Source organism: Myxocyprinus asiaticus, chromosome 36 (genome assembly GCF_019703515.2).
Source record: "Myxocyprinus asiaticus isolate MX2 ecotype Aquarium Trade chromosome 36, UBuf_Myxa_2, whole genome shotgun sequence".
Classification (NCBI taxonomy): Eukaryota; Metazoa; Chordata; class Actinopteri; order Cypriniformes; family Catostomidae; genus Myxocyprinus; species Myxocyprinus asiaticus.
Window position 1 is genome coordinate 42,887,341 of NC_059379.1, and position 18,809 is coordinate 42,906,149.

At 38.5% G+C, this 18,809-nt stretch overlaps 1 protein-coding gene across 1 annotated transcript; it reads left to right on the plus strand.

Moving 5' to 3' along the window:
- The first annotated feature begins 1,073 nt into the window (after positions 1 to 1,073).
- LOC127427142 (progestin and adipoQ receptor family member 4-like) lies at positions 1,074 to 11,671 on the plus strand. Its single transcript, XM_051674559.1, has 3 exons — positions 1,074 to 1,419; positions 6,666 to 6,884; positions 10,477 to 11,671. Exons 1-3 carry the CDS (start codon positions 1,254 to 1,256, stop codon positions 10,908 to 10,910), a joined length of 819 nt encoding a protein of 272 aa, XP_051530519.1. The 5' UTR covers positions 1,074 to 1,253; the 3' UTR covers positions 10,911 to 11,671.
- Positions 11,672 to 18,809: the final 7,138 nt, after the last annotated feature.

Genomic DNA, 18,809 nt, shown 5'->3' on the forward strand with positions numbered 1-18,809 from the left:
TTAGTTTGTAACAAAGTCATTGCTTAAATTGGTTCTTAAAGGTGCACTCAGTAATTTTTCCTCATTAAAAGAATTTACTCCTAAAGAAATGAATAGTAATTTTGAAACATATGTATAAAATCATGACCACTCACAAGAGATAAAGAGATGTCAGCGGAAATAAATTACAATTCCATTTAAATGCAATATATGTAAAAATAAGTAAATATAATAGTAGCCTATATTTAAATATCTAAAGAATAATATGCAGGAACTGTATTTAAAATTAACAAGGAGAAATAAATAAATACTAATACAACACAATGGAAAAATGTACCTTATATTTATTTTGTATTTACTGAAACTTGGCATGCCAGTGACACCAGGTGACACACAGGAAAGTGTAGTATATATATATATATATCGGTTTCATTGATTTAGATCACCATTTCAAAAGGTTAAAGTCTGTCATGCACAAAATGAGATATTGTCATTCTCAGTTAAATTTTTTATTCCAGCTGTTACTCCTGGCTGGTGGCTTCCGCAAATATTTAGTTGACACGTAGGGTTACGTTTCACCTAAGTTTAATGGTGCATGCTTAAATATTTAGTAGTGCATAAATTGTAACTTAGTGCCCATTTGAGCCCAATTAACATAATTAACATAAATGGCACGGCTCATGCAACTGGTCCCAGTTGCTAAAAAATTAATTGCAAAAAAATGGCTTAGAAAAGTGATCAGCTCTGAGAAAAGCAAGAGAATATATATGTATATATATTATCTAATGCAATACATTCAGACATTTATAAGTGTCCAAAAACTTTTTAGGGCTACTATATTGAAACATCTTTTTGAGATATTAAATATACTTGTACAATTGTACTATTTCTGCCATAGCAATAGAGAAATCTCTCACATGTGTCAAAGCCTGTCAGTTGGCCAGTGTTTGGATTTAAGGCATTGTAATCTCTCGTGAGCTGACCTCTGCTCAGACTGAATGCTGATTGGCTAAAACACTAAGTAGCAGCAAATTGGCCCTCAGCCTTTTTCAAGCAACAAGTCACTGCAGTTGTCTACCGGCACTTCCAAGACGATAGGTATCAGTGTCAGCAAGTTAGTACTTTTAACAAGTTTTGCAGACTCTAGCTAACACATTCAAATGTCAAATTATGTATTTATAACCTGATTTAGATCATAAGAAGTGACTGCAGTCTTTCCTCCCAAAGGAAGGCCAGGAAGTTGGTCAAGGACACCTGACCATTTTTTCTTCGCTATGGCTTTTTTCAGTGTGCCAAAACTTCTGGATTTTAAGAATTCACCAACACATCTTCAGTTTAATAAGTATGTTCTAACAGGATACCGGCCGATTTCCACCTACAGAGATTGTCTGCTGAGTTTATTCTATCTGCACAATGAATTTGGGAACATCTATACACACGGTATGGAAAAACAAACTGCATTGTTCGCAATTAAATGTCTTGTAATAATAATTTTCAACATAATCTGTTATTTGCTGTGAATTAAGGGAGCCAAAAAAGAAGTTTGTAAATATTATATTTGTATTGCCTGTGTTATGCCACTGCTGGGATAATTCCTGAGAAAAGGTGGGAAAATCCACTGGCTGTTACACAGAGAAGGGGAAACTTCCAAACTTGTCATTAGCTGTTTTTCCGCTATCGGGCCAGTGTGAGCCAGGGCTATCAGCTGGTCAGCAGAGGTCAATAGCCTCGGACCTCGAGCCTCGAGACCAAAATCGATCTGCATTCCCACCATCAGGCCAAAAGCCTGGCAGCATTGCCCTAAAACCCGCCCTTAATACGCCGCCCTGGTGCAAACATCACACACCCCACCCATTTCACAAGCCAAAACAAACATGCATGTCATCTAGTATATCAAGTTTATATTGTATGAAAACGTTAGCTAGCTAGCAAGATAAATTACCGTTGACAACTCAACAAGTTTAATGGCCACGGTGTCCCAAGTAATCTATCCACTAACATGGAAAGGGCACCGCTTTGTCCATTGTGCATCTAAAAGGATTTGTAATGTGTCCGCAATTTTTTCTGCTGAGATGCAGGTGCATGACGTCACACAAACATGTCGGCACCCAGAAAGATGTACAAAGTTTGTGATAAACATTCACTTTTATTTAATTATATCGAACAATGAGTCCAAGTTCCTACATTACAAGATATTAAAGCTTGCAGAAACAGGTGTACAAAACACAGTAAATTAAACTTTCTGTTGATAATCGTACACCTGTAGCAAAATAGTAGTGTTGCAGCATTGTTTATCAGTTGGGTTGCTAGAAGATGTCTCTGGTGATAGTTGAACAGCTGCTAAGCTAACGGGAGCATTGCAGTTTTGTTTCATTAACATGTCATCTTATGAGCATCTGGCAATGAAATGCCTTTATGGTCGGAGATCAGATATATCATGTAGGAATATCCCACATCTGACTTGAATGAAACGCAGCATGAGTGTCTCGCTAAACTCCACCTTTGACACTAACCCCGCCTCAATCTCCAGTTGGCCTTCTTTGGCCCAAGGGTAGTCGGTGGGCCAAAGGCACTTGGCTGTTGGCCCTGATGAAGCCCCCAGGTGAAACGATGAAGCTCCGAAAGTAACTGGCCTTGGCACGCACTAGCACACCCTCATTTTGCCCGACAGTGGAAATGCTGCTATTTAGAGCTACTTTCTCTGCTGATCACCCTCCAACACACTTTACAAGGGCACGTAAATAGCATTATGTGGGATTAGATGTAATCCTTGTTAGGGAATTACTGTAGTGGAAGTGATGCTGTAATAATTGCTGTAATCAGTGTTTTAACAACTGCAGTAAAAGTTATATCGGCCTGTTTGTGGAAGTTTCTAAAAAAATAGTTTGTGGAATTTTTCATGTATTTTTCATAATATTTTTTTCATTTGGTTATTTTAAATTTTATGCAGTTTTATGTTTTGAAGCCGAGTTCCTAAATGATTAAGGCAAATAATTTGGATTTTGCTGTGAGATTGAGATGCATAGGCACTATTCTGTAGGCGGTAACACTTTATGTTATTGTTTTCTTTTTAAGGCTTTATAAATAGGTTTTTAATAACTAATAAATAATTTGCAAATGCATTATAAATCATTTATATACAGTTAAATCAACTTTAAATAAAAACTATCATGCAATACTACCTAAATAGTGAACATTTTTACTGACATGTTATAAATGCTTAATTAATACACTTATTCATACAAATATTAATCAAAATACATACAATGCCCTAATTCATTATTTATGTCACAATGTGACAAAATAGACTAATAAATATGGACTCTACAGTATGGGGCTCTATAGACCTTATTCACATTAGCGCCATCTTTGATTTTTAATTAGAATGACAACGAGGCTGTAAGACAGTGATAGACTTACCATCTCTTTTGTATTGCAGTTTAAAGTATTTGGATCATTCCACGGACAAAACATTGATCAAATATCTGTCCAAGAACATTCGGTATACAAAGAACTCCAGACAACATGAGTTGTGGAAAATCAGATGTGATCTAGGAGCTTTATACAGCTTTATAATGTTTGTGCCATTGAAGAGATGGTAAGTCTATCCCTCACAGCCTCGTTGTCATTCCCATTAAAAATCAAAGACGGCGCTAGCGTAAATAAGGTAATTTTCACGCAAGTAGACAGCTGCAATGGCAAAGAGCACACGTTGATTTGCCTCCATCTTTTTGATATGATTGATATTATTAACATTTCTATTCAGAACGTTAAATTTAAAAAAGAACGTAAAAAAAAATCGTGAATAAGGTCAATATGGCAAAATAGAGTCACATCGATGTCAAAAGAAGGGTGCTACTCCGAGTGCTGTTCCAACTTACCAAGTCCTATACTGTGTCCAAAACCATGTACTGTCACAGTATGAACTTTATTTGATGAAGGACTCACTTATCTTCCACTAAAACAGTACGTTCTTTACGTATGCATACGAGTAGTATGAATGGATTTTGGACATTTTGGTTTTGACCCATGACCCACATATATGACGTAAGAACAACAACTGTGAAAATTATCTGCTCTGGTTGTTTTAAACAAGCTCAGTTTAAGCACAAGGAACAATTATCTTGGTATGTGCAGCACTTTCAGTTGAGAAGAGCTGTCTGACTCATGGTTCAAAGCCATTCTTTACAGTGCATCCGGAAAGTATTCACAGCGCTTCACTTTTTCCACATTTTGTTATGCTACAGCCTTATTCCAAATAATTCATTATTTTCCTCAAAATTCTACAAACAATACCCCATAATGACAACGTGAAAGAAGTTTGTTTGAAATCTTTGCAAATTTATTAAAAATAAAAAATGAAAAAAATCACATATACATAAGTATTCACAGCCTTTGCCATGACACTCAAAATTGAGTTCAGGTGCATCCTGTTTCCACTGATCATCCTTGAGATGTTTCTACAACTTGATTGGAGTCCACCTGTGGTAAATTCAGTTGATTGGACATGATTTGGAAAGGCACACACCTGTCTATATAAGGTCCCATAGTTAACAGTGCATGTCAGAGCACAAACCAAGCCATGAAGTCCAAGGAATTGTCTGTAGACCTCCGAGACAGGATTGTATCGAGGCACAGATCTGGGGAAGGGTACAGAAAAATGTCTGCAGCATTGAAGGTCCCAATGAGCACAGTGGCCTCCATCATCCGTAAATGGAAGAAGTTTGGAACCACCAGGACTCTTCCTAGAGCTGGACGCCCGGCCAAACTGAGCGATCGGGGGAGAAAGGCCTTAGTCAGGGAAGTGACCAAGAACCCGATGGTCACTCTGACAGAGCTCCAGCATTTCTCTGTGGAGAGAGGAGAACCTTCCAGAAGAACAACCATCTCTGTAGCACTCCATCAATCAGGCCTGTATGGTAGAGTGGCCAGACGGAAGCCACTCCTCCGTCACACCTGAAGGACTCTCAGACCATGAGAAACAAAATTCTCTGGTCTCTTTGGCCTGAATGGCAAGCGTCATGTCTGGAGGAAACCAGGCACCGCTCATCACCTGGCCAATACCATCCCTACAGTGAAGCATGGTGGTGGCAGCATCATGCTGTGGGGATGTTTTTCAGCAGCAGGAACTGGGAGACTAGTCAGGATCGAGGGAAAGATGAATGCAGCAATGTACAGAGACATCCTTGATGAAAACCTGCTCCAGAGCACTCTGGACCTCAGACTGGGGCGAAGGTTCATCTTCCAACAGGACAACGACCCTAAGCACACAGCCAAGATAACAAAGGAGTGGCTCCGGGACAACTCTGTGAATGTCCTTGAGTGGCCCAGCCAGAGCCCAGACTTGAACCCAATTGAACATCTCTGGAGAGATCTGAAAATGGCTGTGCACCGACGCTCCCCATCCAACCTGATGGAGCTTGAGAGGTCCTGCAAAGAAGAATGGGAGAAACTGCCCAAAAATAGGTGTGCCAAGCTTGTAGCATCATACTCAAAAAGACTTGAGGCTGTAATTGGTGCCAAAGGTGCTTCAACAAAGTATTGAGCAAAGGCTGTGAATACTTATGTACATGTGATTTTTTTTTTTTTTTTTTTTCCCGTTTCTTTTTTTTTTTTTTTAATAAATTTGCAAAGATTTCAAACAAACTTCTTTCACGTTGTCATTATCGGGTATTGTTTGTAGAATTTTGAGGAAAATAATGAATTTAATCCATTTTGGAATAAGGCTGTAACATAACAAAATGTGGAAAAAGTGAAGCGCTGTGAATACTTTCCAGATGCACTGTATATGCAGTGTTTTGACATGACGTCATCTCAGCTCCCGAGGGTTTATGGGATCATTAAGTGTTCAGTCAATCCGCACTTCAGAATGTCACAGGAAATATTATGTCATCCAGGTATTTCTCACTTACTGCTTCATGAATACTGTGGATTTGGACATACTACTCCATTAGCATACTGTTTTTGGCATACTAGATAGTAGAAAAGTATGGATATTCAGATGCAGCGTTAGTTACCTAAAGTTCTCTGCAAAAAAATGTTCAGGTCTTAATGCTCATTCACATAATATCAAAATAATATTTATGTGATACATTTATTATGTGAATTAATAATAATTCACATAATAAAGCCTGAGGACCGTTAAACCATACTGAACTCTATGTACATGAGTTTCAAATGTAGACAACTCTTTAATAAATGCTTAATGTGTGTCCACTTTGCAGTAAGGTACACTTTTATGGGTTACGAATGTTGAATAAGTGTTGATAAACATTTATAACGTGAGGTAAAATGGCTCACTGTTTGGCAGGTATTGCATTAAGTTTCTTATGCATGTTGTTATAATTGTATGTCAATGATCTATAATGCATTTCTAAATGAATTATTAGTATGAACCCCATTTTAAACCTTTAACAAATGGATCAATAATAAAAGTGTTACCCAACAATTTTTAGGTCTCCAATCTGTATATTCAGTGGCATGAGATTCAAAGGCTTGTGTTACGTCAAGTACATGAGAATTTTTAACCTTAACACACACACACACACACACACACACACACACACACATACACACACACACACATCTGCTCACTCTAAACAATCTCTGTCACAGTAGTTGATTCTGGCTCATATCAAACCAGTCTGTTATTGTAATGCTTCTCTTCTGGTTGTTTTCTCCATTAGGCATCCCATTCTTCTGTTTTCTACTGTTTCTGCCTCTCAGTATCCCCTGGGCGGAGGTGGATGAGTGGTGGATCGGTGTGGTTCATTATCTGGCTTGTCTTTCTCCAACCGTTTGTTCTGTCTTCTATCATCTCTTCATGAACCATGAGGGTGGAGCACCTATATATGACACGCTGCTGTGCTTCGACATGATTGGCGTCTGTCTTGTCAACACTCTTGGTGAGAAATTTACACATTTAGGATTATACACTGATGAATGTCATACACAGTGCTGGTGTACAGCAGTGGTTGTCATTTGGTGGGTCGTGACCAGAAGATCGCATGTCTATTGTGACAGAGTTGCAGACAGCAGAAGTAAACAATGTAAATGCAAATAATTAAATGCATCAAACCATATAATTGTGCATAGCTTGGATAGCAAAACAACTTGGCTTTTCGTATAACTTTTAAAAGGAAAAAGAAAATGCTTCCCAAATCTTTTGTTGTTGATTTCAAGACAATGCGTCAATCACACTCTGTATTTTAGCTCAAACTGATTTGTCACCTGGTAGAAGCTAGCCAGATTATGCAGATGTAAACATGAACAAGTTGTGTGACATGCCCACATCCTCTAAAATCAGAAACTGTGGGAATGATTGTTGATACAAAATGTAAATCCAGCAATATTTTATCACAAGACAGATACTTTTGAATGGCCATCAATGGAGAAAGATGCTTTTTTCAGCCAGATGTTGTATTTACGGCATCTACCAGTGGGGTCTTAAGTGGGCTCAAGATGGCGCCGAGTATGGCTGCTGCGTTGCGAGCTCCGACACAACATAGTAATGTTTTGTTTGTTTTGTTCATGCGTATTGTATACTGTACAGTGTATGTTATTATTTGTATATTGTTGAGTGTAATTATGTGTATAACAGATGTTTAAATTGTGTTGTGTTAATTTGATGTTATTGTAAATTGGTATATGTCTCATCACTGTCACGACTGCTATGTTGATCGGAACTGCACCCAAGAATTTCACACACCATTGCACTTGTGTATATGGCTGTGTGACAATAAAGTGATTTGATTTGATTTGATTTTACCAGAGGCTAACTGGACCATCCTAACCAGCTTAACTTTGACCCATTGGTTGAATGGACCAAAATACTGATTACATCATCTCCTGCTCAGGGGTGTATAGAAATGTTTGCTCTCTAGAATGAAAATGACCCTACCCCATAATTATAAATACCACCTCCATCTGACAAGCAATAGCAAATCGCAAATTGTGGTTGTCAGTGTGTCTTAGGCTGTGTTAACACTCATAATTTATTTCCTTTTCCAAATATCAGTTGGGTGCGAAGGAAGAAGCTGTCTTTGAAGGTGTCTTCATTGCCATCAAGTGTGGTTTTGCCAGAGTGTGACATCAACAAAAGGCTATTGAGTTGCTAACAAAAGGTTAAAAAAGGGATAATGCTGCATTCCTCTTAACTCAGGAAGGGGGAATTTCCAACTTCCTACTAGTAAAAGTGCAATATAATGGCACATGAAGTCAGACTTTCATCTAGAACTCTGATTTTGCAGAAAAGCAGGTGCATGACGTAAAACAAAATGTCTATGCTCAATGAGATTTACATAATTAATGTGTGACTTGAGTTTCCATCTCTGAACATCATCCAGGTACTTGTAGTACTCTTCTTTTCTTCTTCTTTTAGAATAGTGCAGGAGTGTGCCATTTGGCATGCAGCTTTTTTTCTCTATACTTCATCTTCCGAGCTAGGGATAATGGTTCTTTATGGTTGGAGATTAGAGATTTAGGAATATCCTACATCTGACTTTGAATGGAAAGCAGCATAAGTCCTTCAATATGTCTCGCCCCAACTTTCAATATGAAAAACATCAATACAGGAAAGAACACTGTGCTCATCAAACCATGACATGGAGTCTTTAAAATGCAGGAACAGTCCTAATATTAAAATTGCTATAACTGTTTTTATTTTCCCATCTTGTTTCCGGAAGTATTTTTCCTGTTAATTTCTTCTATAGAGATTTCATATAATCCTTTATAAAAGAGGTGTAAGCCATGAACCAAACCAACCAGCTCCAAAATGAATCACACTGCAAACTTTGTCTTTTTGTAATACTTTTTTTCTACAAATCAAAGATACAAGACAGTTTACTTAATGCCTTAAATGAGGGAATTAACTACAATCCCATGCAGCATTGCAAATGACATAATTTAATTAAAAATTGTTTAAATATATTGATTCTACACTTACAATCAACAACTTGAAATCAACAGTTTTCTATATTTAAAACATATTGCAAAATATTCATATATATATAAAAATATATAAGTAGCAACTCTATTGCATCACTCACAGTGCTTCATGGGAGTGGGCAGAGGTGTGCCGTGATTCTCTGATTGGTGGATCTTTCTCTTCAGGATCATGGGTAATGTAGTTCTTCACCAGAAATATGCTATTAAACACGTTTTTTTTTTTTTTTTATAAAGTTGAAATGACTTGGACTGATGACTTCAACAGGAGCATACATTGATCAGCAACCACGGAGCTCATGGTAGGTCTGTCTTTAAAAAATTATAAGTTATCCCACAGGAAAGCTCCGCAAAACAGGCTTGAGGGGTGACATGATGTTCTGGGTACACACGCGGATACGCTGTTGTCAGCACTCTCAAAGTGTTTCACGTTAGAGGTCCTCCAGGTTCGGGTCAGTTTTTCAAGTAGGACTTTAGGTTTGTGTTTGTAATTTACGAAAAAAATATACAGGACTTCTGAACTTGTTTCGCCCATGAGTTAAGGGTTGTTCACACCAGTTGTAAAGAGGTGACTGTTACAATGTTTAACATTATTCCAGATTATTCTGCACCAAGCAAAGTTTTAGCACTTGATAAACGGCAAAGTGTTTCTTTCCCCTCCTGCTCTAGTGTGCTGAGGGGTCGCTGTGCCTTGTATGTTTACTGTTACTGTTACGAATGTAGCCTACAATGCTTACATAATATACTGCCTTCTGCAACATGATGAACAATACACAGCAGCATTAGAATATAAGCTCCAGGTGAAAGTAAATAAGATAGAAATATATCACTATTGTATACAACAAATCCTCAAAGTAATAATAATAATACTGTATCATTCTGTATTATAATGAAAAACTGGACAACAATTAATAATTGTTGGGTTATAATAATAATAAATAACAACTAAAGTCCAAAATGTTTGAAAGTGTAGTAGTAAGTTTTGCACAACCTGTTTGTAAAAATATATGTAGGTAAATATTGCTTTTTATCACTGTATTGTCGAAAAACTGGAAAACATGCATTAATTATCTTGAAATAGAATTTTATTTCATTAAACATTATGAATGTACTTGGCTACAATGGCTGATAGGATGAGTTTTAAATTATTATTTAAAATATTTTTATTTTTATTTTTTTAAGCATTTTCAAAATTGGGGCCCCGGGCTGGTTGGTTATTGGGGGCCTCAGAAATCGCAAACATGTCCTGTAAGTTATAATTAAAAATACATTTATCTATAAAGAAAATGAACAGGATTTTTACTTCTGGAACCAGACTGTTGCGCTCTATTGTGCTACAGCTGCTTTTGAGAGCACTGAGATGACGCAGTGCTGCTCTCCTGCTCCATCTCTGATTACAACACTCTATGGGACTTTGGTAATTTTGTTTGCCATGTCTACTTCAGCAGTAAGTCTGGCAGATGTTCTAGAATGGCTAACATTACTTACAGCACTTCTACATCATTGCAAGGTGTCTCTTAGTGCCTAAATTTCCCTGTGCTTTTGTTTTTGCAGGTGCTTTGCCCATCATTCACATCACTCTTCTATGCTACCCCTTATCCCGGCGTGCAGTGATGTTAGCATATCTCCTCCTCTCTGGCTATGGTGTTTACTGCGCGGTCACAGCACGGAGTAATGTACACCGACTGCGATCTTTCGCCTGGCAGGCGCTCTTCCGCTTCATTCTCTTCGTGCTGCGTCTAATTGGTGCAGGGAGAGGAAGCCCTGCCTCCCTTCGCCTCTACCTTACCATGGATAGTCTGGCGTTGCTAGGAGGACTGGTCAATATTTCCCGCCTGCCTGAGCGTTTTAGTCCTGGGAGGTTTGACTACTGGTTTAACAGTCACCAGATCATGCATATCATGGTTATCCTCTCTATACTGTACTTACACTGGGGCATGCTAGAGGACTTAACCTGGTTAAAGGGATATCACTGCCCCAATGAATAAAGCCTTAGACTGATTAGATGTAATGATATTCAAACTGTGGGTAAATTCATGTCGCAGAGCCTTTAAAAACAAGTATTTTTGTGATACCATGGTACACTGAGGATATCAGATGGTAATACCATGGTACTCTGATATGCACATATGCATATGTCTACATGGGACTGTGAGGTGGTCAAAAGCACAAGCTGTGTCCTCATATCTAGTGAGCTGCCTAACATGTCAGCATCTGTGGGCACCATAGGGTGGTACTTTATGGTACATTGAGAGTATCCAATGGTAATACAGCCCTACTTTGATATCTTATATTGAATGATGGTTCCATATTCATATACCATGGGGTTTACATACTTAGTACCGTGGTATTACAGTGGCACCATGTCCATAAAATTATGGTAAAGCCAAGGTACAGTACTTGTGAGAGCTCTGCCTATAGTGCTGAATTGTTATTTCTTTAACAAGTATTTTGCAGCATATTGTTTGAAATGAAATAAGATAGATTTGTGTTTTGATTCAGGGAAGAGCCAATACAATGTCAAATGATGATCTTTAAACACTTCTTTACCATCAAAAACCCTGATAAAATTGTATCCTGGAATTTATAACATTACTGTTATTGAACCTAATGATTTTTTTTTTCTTTGTTTCAAAGGTCCTACATATCTGAAATGTGAAATACATATGAAATATTTATGTTAATATACAGAGATATATGTGAAATTGGTTAAAATGGAATGATACTGTACAAATACTTGAATTAAACAAGCTGGACTTGAAAGTCTTTTAAAAACTGCAAAAATATTTGGTATTCTTAAAACAACTAAAATTACAATACAGTAAACATCTGTTCATGTTGTTTTATGACACAATGAAGTCAAAGGCGATCATGAAATTTTAGCTATGAAGCACTGGAAAAAGAGACAGAGCAGTCGAATAGGAATGACAAAAAAGTGATTTCAGAAGCATGACTTCAGTTATAAGCATTTATTTAAAAGATTGTGACCACTAGGTGATGCTGTCTCCAAACTGCTAAAACCTCCTTTGGCCATGGTGATAATGATATGCATCAAGGTTTGTCTCCATACACCAAAGTATAATTTAAATACAGCATTATTTTTTTCTCCCGATTAACACTTTTTATTGATTCACACAAAAGAAACAGAAAAGCAAACATACACTACCGGTCAAAAGTTTTGAAACACTTGACTGAAATGTTTCTCACGATCTTAAAAATCTTTTGATCTGAAGGCGTATGCTTAAATGTTTGAAATTAGTTTTGTAGACAAAAATATAATTGTGCCACCATATTAATTTATTTCATTATAAAACTAAAATTTTATTAAAAAAAAAAAAAAACTTTGGACTTGGACCAAATAATAAAGAAAAGCAGCCAATAAGTGCTCAACATAGATGGGAACTCCTTCAATACTGTTTAAAAACCATCCTAGAGTGATACCTCAAGAAGCTGGTTGAGAAAATGTCAAGAGTACATGTCTGTAAATTCTAGGCAAAGGGTGACTACTTTGAAGATGCTAAAATATAACACATTTTTTATTTTTTTGAGATTTTGTTTAGTCACAACATAATTCCCATAGTTCCATTTATGTTATTCCATAGTTTTGATGACTTTACTATTATTCTAAAATGTGAAGAAAAAAAAAAAGAGTAAGTGTTTAAAAACTTTTGACCGGTAGTGTATATACACCGAATCAACTTTGAACCCCCATTATTGCCTTTCCCCCTCCCAATCTCCAACCCCACCTTGACCCTCAACAAATATCCCTGTGGTCCAGCTTGAGAATACACACACAAATAAATAAATAAATATATATATAAATCACACACATTTAAAACTACACATCTCTCTCAACTTCCCCTCCCCGAGAGCCTTCTAAAAATGCCAAATAGATGCCCCAATTTTTATTAAATAAATCCAAGCTTCCCTGCCTTCTATATGACCTTTCTTCGAATGCTGCCACCCTGCACATCTCTATGCACCACTCCTGAAATGAGGGCACTCCAGCCGATCTTACATCCCCTAAGGATGACCTGCCTGCCAATCATAACACTGGCTAGGACCCAATTTTTTATGTATTAATCCCCTATATTAATGACCACCCCATCGCCTAAAATACAGAGTCTGGGGAAAAATGAAATCCACTCTGTCCAGCAGAAAGGGGACTTATTAATACATAATTTTGGGTTCAGCCATATGCTCGAAGCAACATTTAAATAAATGTCTGAATTAAACACTCTGGACACTTTTGTCCATACCACGTGCAAATGCGAGATAACGGGGTGTAACTTAACTTCTCCGGTTTGTTTGAAAGAAAGGCCTTGCAATGGCAAAATAGGGGCAAGAACTTCCTGTTCAATACAAAACCAGGGAGGGGCTCTCTCAGGTGGAAGCGACCAATGAGCCAAATGTCTGAGACTGAATGCATAATAATAAAACAAAATCTTGGGTAGGCCTAGCCCACCTTTGCCTATGTAACTTATTAAAATGTAATCTAGGATGCTTACCATTCCAAATAAAGGACTTCGCTATGCTATCAAATTGCTTTAAATAAGACAGGGGGACATCTACAGGGAGAGATTGTAACAGGTAGTTACATTTTGGAATACAATTCATTTTAATAAAATTAACCTTCCCAATCATAGATAAATGTAATGAAGCCCACCTGCCCACATCGCTCGAAAACCTTTTTATTAAAGGGTCAAAATTAACTCAATCACACAAATTTGCTGGAAATAAAATACCCAAATACTTAATGCCCTGTTTGGGCCACTGGAAGGTGCCCGGCTGAAAAGCCGTTACCGGGCAGTATGCTGTCAGAGCCAAAGCTTTGGATATAGACCAATTCTCTCCGTATCCCGAGAACATAGAAAAGGAATTAATAATTCTGTGGAGGAAAGGCATAGATCTAGTAGGGTCGGAGACAAATAATAAAATATAATCTGCGTAAAGCAAAAGCTTATACGCCACACACGGAAAATCATCCTCCTTTCTTATCGTGGCTGCTAATGGTTCCAGGGCAAAACAGAACAATAACAGGGGAATAGGGCACCCCTGCCGGGTGCCCCTATCCAGAGTCAAATAATCTGAAATTAATCCATTTGTTTGTACAGGCTGCTACCGGGTGTCTATAAAGTAACTTAATCCATCCAATAAAAGTATTCCCGAGCCCGTATATTTCCAAAATCTTAAAAAGATAATCCCATTCTACCATATCAAACACCTTTAGTAGACGAAGACGTGGAACTTTAGAGATCAAGATAGAATTCTTTAAAAGCATTATTAATATCAGTGGCCGAGGTAAATATTTCACCACCAGTAGATTTCGCTGAGGGAATGGTAGAAAAAGACACTCTCTATTTTATATATCTAGCCAGAAGTTCCTTGCCTTGTCCCCTGACCCAAAGTATGACTGTCTTGCCCTGAATAGCCAAAACTCACCTTCCGTGACAAAATAGTATTATATCTGTATTTCAGTCGGGTCAATTCCTTAAGGCCAGTAGACAACATTCGGCGCTTCAGCTCTGCCTTTGCACTTTTAATCTCCCCTTCCAATTCCACGAGTTTTTGTGCTTTGGATTTTTTGGTGAATGAGGCATACTGTATGATCTGGCCCAGAAGAACCGCCTTAAGTGCCTCCCAGAGGATACTGAGGACCAGTTGGTCTCCATATAGACATTGACTTTAGCCTTTAGCATTTGTTGGAATTCAGGATTTTTCAAAAGGGATACATTAAAGCGCCAACTATATGATTTCTTTTTCTCCATATGTGGCAACACCTCTAAACACACCAGGGTGTGATCTGAGACTAAAATGTTTCCAATTGAACAATCAACAGCAGATGAAATGAGGGACTTAAATATATTTAAAAAAATCTATTCTAGAGTAAATCTTATGGACTGATGAAAAAATGTACAGTCCCTACCAGATGGGCTCAAATCTATCCAAATATCTCTAAGACCAAGATTTTTACACATCCTGTGAAGAATCAGTGTTGCTCAAGGGGGCTTGCACATTTTTGCTTCACTATGATCAAGGACTGAGTCCATCAAAAGATTAAAGTCTCCTCCCAATATTATATCATTAGGGGTGCCAGTGGCTTGCAACATCCCTTCAAGATCTATAAAAAAGCCCTGATCATCCGGGGGTAGCTCAGCGAATAAAGACGCTGACTACCACCCCTGGAGTCACGAGTTCGAATCCAGGGCATGCTGAGTGACTCCAGCCAGGTCTCCTAAGCAACTAAATTGGCCCAGTTGCTAGGGAGGGTAGAGTCACATGTGTTAACCTACTCGCGCATGGTGAGTCGTGCGTGGATGCCGTGAAGAATAGTGTGAACCCTCCACACAAGCTATGTCTCTGCCGTAACGCGCTCAACAAGCCACGTGATAAGATGCGCAGATTGATGGTCTCAGACACGGAGGCAGCTGAGATTCGTCCTTCGCCACCCGGATTGAGGCGAGTCACTACGCCACCATGAGGACTTAGAGCGCATTGGGAATTGGACATTCCAAATTGAGGAGAAAAGGGGAGAAAAAAAAGCCCTGATCATCAATGTTAGGTGCATAAATATTAGTCAAAATAAGACTTTGTCCCTGAATTTCAGCTAAAACAATAATGACTCCTCCTAATTTATGTTTAATCTGTTTGAGACATTTGAATTGTAGATGTTTACTCATCAGTGTAATGAAAAAAGATAATCTATAAAACAAACTCCAGCCAATAGGTGGAATAAACACAAAGAGCATGAAGATTCATCCATAAAACTGCCCTGAAGGTGTGACATTCCACAAAATAAACTCCAGCCGCTAGGCAGAACCAGCAGAAGAAAAAAAAAAAAAAAAAGAGGTGCGCAGATTTCTCAAACAGTCAAGCAAATGTTCAGTGAGCCGGTCCACTCGGCCGCAACATGAGTGCAAGCAAATGACTTACTCCAATGACTTTGCAAGAAATACTCCACAAAACATACTCCAGCCAATAGGCGGAATAAGCACAAGGAGTGTATAGATTCATCCAGAAAACTGTCCTGAAGGTGTGTTGCTTCTACAAAATAAACTCCAGCCGATAGGCGGACCAAGCACAAAAGAGAGTGCAGATTCTTCAAACAGTCAAGCGAATGTTCAGTGAGCCGGTCCACTTGGCTGAAACGTGAGCTCAACGAGACAACCCACTAACTCCATTGACTTTAAGAAGGACATCACTTGCTTTGGGCATGTAAATGTTTTATGGCCATCCTTAGCATCTATTCTCAATTTGGCTGGGAACATCAGTGCAAAAGCAACCTTCCGTTGATGTAAAATTTTCTTGAATCGATCACGTTTCTCTCGTTGAGTTCGCAAAGTCTGGGAACAAGAAAATGCTGTGGTTCTTCCAAGAAAGCCTTCCTTTACTCCTCGCCTTGCATAACACAAGATCTTCATCAAAATCGGGGCCTGTCTCCCTCCGTGGATCACCGAGCCGGAACCCTGTGAGCTCACCCGATTTCTAGCTTATGGCCTGCTATTTCGAGCAGACTCGGGGCAAGAGCCCACCCTTGAATTCCAGCATATCCTATCCCTCCACTCCCTCCGGGACTCCCGGAGGGAGTGGAGGGACGTTATTCTGCCGGCTACGGTTTTCCATGTCCTCCAATTTCTCCCAGACACGCTCCAAATCCACCATGGTTGCTAGCGGATTAGCAGATAATTCCCTCCGATGACTCCAGGTAATCGATCTGTTTCTCGACATCCCCCACTCTTGTAACCACATCAGTAAACTTTGCCTCCATGGTGGTGATCGATCGACGTATCAGAGCAAGATCCTCCAAGTCAGCAACGATAGCAACAATGTACTGTTATGAAACAGAGTGTATTGAATCTAACCAGTTTATGTCATAAAAAGTATTAAAACTAGCAAAGTGCACAGAGCTCGCCGTTCACACTTCCGATCCTCGCATGGCGTCACGTGACTCCCTAAATACAGCATTTTAAAACAAAATTCTAAATGTCCAATGTACAATATTGCTGACCATGGAAACATTTACATAATCTTACTCCAAATGACCCAAGGATCTAAAGATATCAAGCTCATGATTTTAGGCCAAACTATTCAAAAGTTCTAAGCAAACATAGCCTTTTTCTTCGCCAATAGGTGGCGCTGGCCTGCTGTGATATTCCCAGGTCATGACAAAATATGAAAAGTTTCATTTAAATCTGCCAAAGCATTGCCAAGATAAAGCCTTCATGTTTGGCACACTCACCATCACCTTCGTGAGTCGATTTCTCTAGAACAGTTTGTGTGGCTTTGTCTGCAGTTTAAAAAAAATAAATAAAATGTATTTGTTTAAGATTCCAAGGTGGTGGAAAATCTAGTTGGGCAGAAACTGAAACCAGGGTGTGCACTCAGCATATTTTCTGCATCCAGAATTAAAATTTTAGTCCAAAGGTTATAAGTAGAAATGTGTAAAATTGCGTATCTTTGCAACACTTTGACATGTTGACACGAAGCTTGGTATATGCCATCACTACCATGACATGAGGGTGCCTGAGGTGCTTAGGGACAGTGCCACCTACTGGTCAAAAAACATGGAAAAATGCTAAGTTCGCTTATAGCTTCTGAATAATTCGGCCTAAAATCATGGTGTTGCTAGAGTTGAACGATACCAAATTATCATATTGATTATGATATCATTATCATAAATCAGCCATATTGCATGTCGCCATTTTTATTTTTTTATTTTTTTGTGATTAACATTTTATTAATTTTCAAAACAAAGAAAAACAAAACATATATACAGCGAATCGACATTAACACCCACTACTTCCCCTCCCCGATCAAGAACCCCACCCCAAACGAACATCCCAGTGGTCTTACATAAGTACACACATTTACAGAGAATAAAATAATAAATAAATATATACATATATATACACACACACACATACATATATATACATATACATATATACATACATACACACATACATACATATGCATACACACATATATACACATATATATATATATATATATATATATATATATATATATATATACACATACACATATACATACACATACACATACACCTATAATAAACATACAACTCTAAACTATACCTCTTCTCCACAGACCCACTGCGAGAGCCCCCCAAAAACGTCAAATATCTACCCCGTTTCCCAATAAAAGAATCCCATATCCCCAGCCTTCTACATGATACCTCTTTGAAGGCTGCCACCCTTCCCATCTCTTCACACCACTCCCGAATTGAGGGTGCTCCCACCGACTTCCAACCCCTTAAAACAATCTGCCTGCCTATCATAATACTAGTGAGGATCCAATTGTTTATGTATTTATCACCTACGTCGATGACCGCCCCATCACCCAAAACAGAGTCTGGGGCAAAACGAAATCCGAATGCCCAACACGTCACACAGAACACTCTGTACCTTCAACCAAAATTCCTGAATCTCAGCACACCACCAAAAAACATGGGCCATGTCTCCTTCCTCTGATTGGCATCGCCAGCAGGTGGGTGTGTCTTTAAGACCAAGCCTATACAATTTAGAGGGGGTCCAATAGAACCGATGTAAAATCTTGAATTGTATAAGGCGCAGCCTTGCATCTCTCGATGCAGTTTTTATGGTTTATAAAATCCTAGCCCATTCTCTCTCCTCCAATTCCAGGTTTAAATCTTTCTCCCATAATCGCTTAAGAGTGGTTGAGACTCCATCCCCCAGACTCTGAATTAATAAGGAGTAATACACTGATGCCTCATGGCCCTTTCCAAAAGCAGAAATCACCACTTCTAGAGTATCTGCTGCTTTAGGGGGGTGTATGCTACTCCCAAAAATAGTACAGAGCAAATGGCGTAACTGAAGATACCTAAAAAACTGAGATCTGGGGAT